The sequence below is a fragment of the Chiloscyllium plagiosum genome, chromosome 35 (genome assembly GCF_004010195.1).
Source record: "Chiloscyllium plagiosum isolate BGI_BamShark_2017 chromosome 35, ASM401019v2, whole genome shotgun sequence".
Classification (NCBI taxonomy): domain Eukaryota; kingdom Metazoa; phylum Chordata; class Chondrichthyes; order Orectolobiformes; family Hemiscylliidae; genus Chiloscyllium; species Chiloscyllium plagiosum.
Window position 1 is genome coordinate 35,995,061 of NC_057744.1, and position 6,201 is coordinate 36,001,261.

General features: G+C 42.9%; 1 protein-coding gene across 3 annotated transcripts in view; it reads left to right on the top strand.

Moving 5' to 3' along the window:
* Positions 1 to 307: 307 nt before the first annotated feature.
* Positions 308 to 6,201, top strand: part of ets1 (v-ets avian erythroblastosis virus E26 oncogene homolog 1) — a 104,299-nt gene continuing 98,405 nt past the window's right edge. For 2 of the 3 annotated variants that reach the window (XM_043676925.1, XM_043676927.1), the window contains exons 1-2: positions 308 to 445; positions 1,462 to 1,543. In XM_043676925.1, the coding sequence (XP_043532860.1) occupies positions 1,475 to 1,543 (69 nt within the window). In that variant the 5' untranslated portion in view covers positions 308 to 445; positions 1,462 to 1,474. The remainder of the gene's footprint in view (positions 446 to 1,461; positions 1,544 to 6,201) is intronic. The other variant, XM_043676930.1, reaches the window with a different exon arrangement.

Sequence of the window (6,201 nt, forward strand, 5' to 3'; positions counted from 1 at the left end):
GTCAATGATTCCCTGGTCACTTGTCCCTGTTTGCTGTCCCGACACAGAGCCCAGTCGCTGGTGGGTAAGGGGCTCTTGTATGTCCTGAGTATCTCAAAGAGCAACGTTTCGAATTGTCCAAATGAAGGACAGCCATCCCAGTCTCTAAATCTCTCTTGAGCAGTGATTTTTGCGGCTGTGCGAGAATAAATTGTAACCGGACCAGCCCCGTGCGACCTCTCGCAATTCCTGTTTCAGGAAGGTTGGGATCCGGTAGGACGTGATGTAAATTATCCTGGTCTGTTAAATAGGTGGAGTCCACTCGCAGTCCCTGCCACTGCAGCCCTGAGGGATTGAGGATTGGCGTTTCAGTGGAGAGCACGCAGTGCTGGGAAGGTGTGAGAGTTGGACTGGGATCAGGACTCCAATAACCGCCGAGGAGCCGCTTCGCCCCTACACCGAGTTAGTGAGTAACTGTGTCCCGAACTTATCACTGACGGGTTTAACTTTCAAATGTCTGAAATCTCTCTCACTCCAGTTTGAAGGTTGTTGAGGGGGAAAGGTCACGAACCAGAACTCACAAGAATTCGTTTGTGGAAAAAAAAGACTCAGATGTAATCTTTCTTCCCTGAGTTGAGTGCAGAGGAGAATGTGTGGGATTCTGGGGTCTGTCGACTCCGTGTACACATGATTCAAGCAGTATGCTGTTAACATCGATCCCGGACTGGATCAATCAATGTCACAACCCTCAGCCAGCACAGAACACTTCCCAGGGAATGTGCACAGTCCCTCAATTCCCTGCACAACGTTCTTAATGAATCTGTGCCTCTCAATAGCCAGTGAAGTATCAATAACTGTTTTAAGAACGTGTGTCAGTAATCAGGTACGAACTATCCAAGTCAATTGGAACAAATATCTCTTAATTTATTGCATCCGTGACTGCTCAACAGAAAATAATCAGTTTTCATTACCGTGCACAACAGCATGAGCCATTGTGTACAAAATTATGTAATATAACAGGGCAATCTGTCAATACTGAAAATGTGTTGCTGGAACAGCGCAGCAGCTCAGGCAGCATCCAGGGAACAGGAGAATCGACGTTTCGGGCATAAGCCCTTCTTCAGGACCTTCACCATTCACTTCACTGGGTCGATCCGTGAATCCACCTCATATTAACCCCTGCTTTTTATTATTGTGGTCACTTTGATGACATTTCTCCCCATTGTTTCACAGTATTCAATATTACTATCAGTAATGTTAGCAAAACTCTGCCAGAAAGCATTGTGTAGATGACCTGTCTTACTTTATGTTTAATTTTGATAAAAATGTTCACGATATGTTCAATATTTATGTGTACGTTAATAAAAATCCATGTAAAGCATACAAACCATGGAATGGGAGTGAATGAGGTTGGTGTTTCTCTTCCCAGGGGACTGTCAGATGATCAAACATTTAACAGGCTTTTGTTTCTTGTGGTTCTAGGCAGATCTTGAGGATGAATTATTACCCTGAAGCAATGGCTGGAAGCTGCAGCTCCTACTCTCCACCTTATAGGGGCCTAATGGTAGGTTGTGCGGAAAGCCAAGCATCCTGATCATCGAGCCTTGAATGTGTCAGGAAATTGTAAAATCACACAACCTAGGCAGACGTATAAGAAAAATGCAGCATTAGTCACCCTTTAAAAGGCCTGGCATTCCCCACCACCCTCACTCACCCGGTAACTATCCTTCTAATGAGAAGAGCTTAGAATTTGCCAACAGGATTGAGACTGTGCTGGCAAAAGGGAAACACTGAAAATTAAAACACAGCAGAGAAGGAAACTTGATGTTTTCAGCTGTTATGCTGTGTTAAAGGAGAAAGAAAATGACTTATGTGTTGCCATTTTCAAAATATCTACTGAATTTGATTACTTAATAACCATCAGTATAAGAAAGAAACACAGATTTAGAAATTAAATTATTTTGCTCTTGTTCTACAAATGTTTTATTATTCTGTGACAGAATTGTGCTACTTGTCATATTGGGAAGAATCCCTCTTAAGTATCCAGTATATTCAAGCAGAGATCTAACTGCCTGTTTAAGTTGGTTTTGAATGGTCAGAGCATGTGTGGTCAGTTCTTTTTAGTTCTTTGGCACCCCATTACATTTCTTAAAGTGACTTTGAAGAGTTCCACATGAAATTAATATTTAAAATTTTACTCCCACTTCCTTAACCTCTCATACCATTCTGAACTGACTGACTTTGGTATCCCCTGCAATCATTGGCCTGTTTCTGGGCCACAGTGGACAGAGTCCCTGTCACTACTGGTCCTTCTTATGATACTGAGAAGAACTGTTGATTTATAATCACTCCCTCCTTTGGATCTTTGATCTTTTCCCCAATAAAACGTTTACTGCCTCTCATGCAGAGCAGTTCTGCTACCTCCAACTTCACTTTGGTCGGGTCAAAACGATACAGGTTTTGTGCACCAATGCACAAATGCTTGTCTGTGCATTACTTGAGCTGGATAGGTAACATGGAACTATTCAAGGTGACAGTTCCTTCAAAAATATCATAAAAGCATCTTGGAGATGAGATAAACCTCTAACCCTGTCTTTTGTTTTTAACAAAACATCTCTCTTCATTACTAAACTTCTTAAACATCTAAATAAAAGCCGAAAGAACTGTGGATGCTGTAAATCAGAAATGAAAACAGAAATTGTTAGAAAAGCTCAGCAGATCTGGCAGCATCTGGGAAGAGAAATCAGAGTTAATGTTTCAGGTCTGGTGAGGCTTCCTCAGAACCTTTCCGAGAAACATCACTGGACCTGAAATGTTAACTCTGATTACTCTTCGCGGATGCTGCCAGATCTGCTGAGCTTTTTCAGCAATTTCTGTTCTTAAACATCTATCCTCATCAGTTCTACCCTCAACTTTAACAGTAAATATAGGAAGTTCAAAGATTTTTTTTCTTACTAAGATAGAGACTATTCAGTTACCTCTGCTGCTTCCTCCCCTTCACTTTGCAAACCAAATCAAACTTTTCATCCCTGGCGCATCTCTAATTTCCCTTGACATAATCCTATATGTTTGTCTCTGATTTTTCTCATCGCATCAGCTCTGAACCTATTGAGATTTATGCACTTAAGCACCAAAGCATATTTCCTTCATCACTGCTAATGCTTTAGCTCTTTATTCCCCTGAAGGCTGTTGGCATGTTCAGCAATTGACACACGTATAGAGCACTGTGTGTACTGAAGGTAAGGAGTATTCACCAATCTTGGGTGGCGATTTCTTTCAGAGTTCTGCATCAATTTGTGTAGTCAAACACCCCCTAAAGTTCCATTTCGCTTATGTCCGATCTTGGATGAGCCACAATTTCCTCCAGCTGAATATTGAGAAGACCAAAGCCATTGTCTTCAGCCAACTTTGTTCATCAGCTGCTGCATTAGAATTCCATGCTGAATCAGACTGTTCACAACTTTCTACATTAGAGATGTATAAATGCAAGCTCAGGGCTCTTATTGTGCAGTAGTAGTGTCTCCATTTCTGAGCCAGAAGGCCCAGATTCACGTCCTACCTACTCTGCCTGAACAGGTTGATGAAAAAGATCTAGAAAGGAGAATTGTTCCCACCCAGAGCTGTTTAACCTTTTATGGGTCTTGCAGCAAAGTGGTAGTGACCCCGCCTCTGAGCCAAGAAGGCCTTGGTTCAGGTCCCATTTGCTTCAGACATATGTCAAACCAAACATCTACTTAGTTGAAAATCACACAACACCAGGTTATAGTCCAACAGGTTTAATTGGAAGCACTAGCTTTCGGAGTGACGCTCCTTCATCAGGTGATGCTCCGAAAGCTGGTGTGCTTCCAATCAAACCTGTTGGACTATGACCTGGTGTTGTGTGATTTTTAACTTTGCACACCCCAGTCCAACACCGTCATCTCCAAATCATGTCTGCTTAGTTGAACAGTTTGATTTTTTAAAAAATCTACAAATATGCATTGTTGTTTCGTTGCACTCTGCGTTGTCTCTGCTGGTCTCAGAATGTCACCTGATAAAGAGTACGAGAAGTACAATTCTTTAGAAGTAAACGTGCGACTGTGTAAAACTATGGGCTGGAAGTTAAGGCTATGCCAAGGCTGGAAATAAAGGGTAATGTGGCTGGAAACATACAAAACTGGTCGAGTGTCCCAGTTCCCCAGTTAGGTGGATAGGCTAATTATATGCCCAGTTAAGAGTAAGTAATGAATGTAGATGAGATTTTCCAGTTGATCTCCAATTCCTCATTATGACAGGGACACTTGAACAATTAGTGGCGAGTCAGGCTATCTACAGGGCCATATGTCTACAGTGGTTGGGTCTACAGCCAAACACTACTGTTCAGAGAGGCCTCTCCACACCTGCATCCTTCCCCCAACTACACCTAACCACCCACTTCTCAACCTGGATGTTTGTTGTGTTTCTTATTTATATCTTTAAAGTAATGGCTGAAATAGCCTCTTCCTATTGAAGCACCCTCTTAATCACCAACCTGTGGGTGGGGTGTGGAGTGAGGAGTTGGGGTGTCAGTTTGCTCAGTTGGCTGGACTGCTGGCTTGTGATGCAGAGTGACTCCAACAGCCTTCATTCAATTCCAGCACTGGCTGAAGATCCCACCTTCTCAACTTTACACCTTGCCTGGGGGGGGTGATGACCTTCACGTTAAAGCACTACCAGTTGTCTTTCTCCAATGAAAGAACAGCCTATGGTCCAGCAGATCTGTGGCAAGTACCCTTTCCTTCAGACTGGTAATCCTCTTATGCAAGGTGAAAATGAGCACTGCAGATGCTGGAGATTAGAGCCAAGAGTGTGGTGCTGGAAAAGCACAGCTGGTCAGGCAGCATCCGTGGAGCAGGAGAATCGATGTTTCGGGCAAACGTTTCCTGAAGAAGGAATTTTGCCAAAACATCGATTTTCCTGCAGCTCAGATGCTGCCTGACCTGCTGTGCTTTTCCAGCACCGCTTTCTTGATCCTCTTATGTTGAAAGGCCTCTCCAGCTTTAGGAGCTTCCCCACCATCCTCAACTGGGCAGGGAACCTGTCCCCATGCCTATTAAGCCCTAATCAAAATTCCAGGTCAGTGTTTGATTCTCCATCGGGAGGAGTCAAAACCCAGAAACAGTCCTAGGTCCTGTTTCACACCCCTGAGGTGAAATTCTGCCTTGTGTATGTGACTGAGTGTATACGTATGTGTGTGCTTACTTGTGTACATGTGGATATTTGAGTGCATGAATATACAACTTAGTGAGCTGCTATTCTGTCCAAGTGTTTTTGTGACTGAGTGTGTGAGTATTAACAACTGTGGGTGAGAGACTACATGTACGCAGTTATATCTGTGACTGTGTACATGTGTGTATGGTTGCATCTGTACATTTGGAAGACTGTATGGACGGGTTGGGCTACTGAAGGTGTAGGTTTCAATAAGAGAATTGCAGTACCAGAGTATAGACTTCAATGAGCATTGCAAGCTCCGCAGGCATGAGCTTTTGTACAAAAGATCTGAAGGGATGGTCTTCTACAAGGCATTTTGAGTACTATAGGAATGACTTTGATGGGATGAGTAGGATCTGCTAAAGAATCACTTTATGTTTCATTATTTGAATTCCTTGTGTGATTAAAAGAGCACTGTCTGCAAAAAGACTTTTGCCAAACCTTATTTTGTTTGAGGTGGAGGAAACCTGAGAGTGTACTCACCATATTAACAGATTGTGGGCAGTCTTTTTACAGAATTACTGTTCTACACTTCAAACACTTTTGAGAACAAATGTCTCAAAGGCAACTGTAATTTTCCTTTTATTCACTAACAAGATGTGGGCATCACTGGCAATATCAGAATTTATTACATGTTCCCATTGTCATTGAGAAAGGATTGGTGAGCCACCTGCTTAAATACAGTGCAAGGCCATTTTAGAGGGAAAGTCAAAAGTCAGCCATATTGATCTAGATCTGGAGTCACACAAGTTAAGCTTGGGAAATTCCAAAGGCGGATAGGGATGGACAATAACACAAAACTCCCATGAAACAATAAATCTTGAGTGTAATCATGTAAGGATGTAGAAAGTTGCCATGCAGGTACAATACGCAATTCAGAAAGAAAATGGGTGTTGGCCTTTTTTTGCAAGGTGTTTGGGTGGCACGGTGGCACAGTGGTTAGCACTGCTGCCTCACAGCGCCGGAGACCCAGGTTCAATTCCCGCCTCAGGT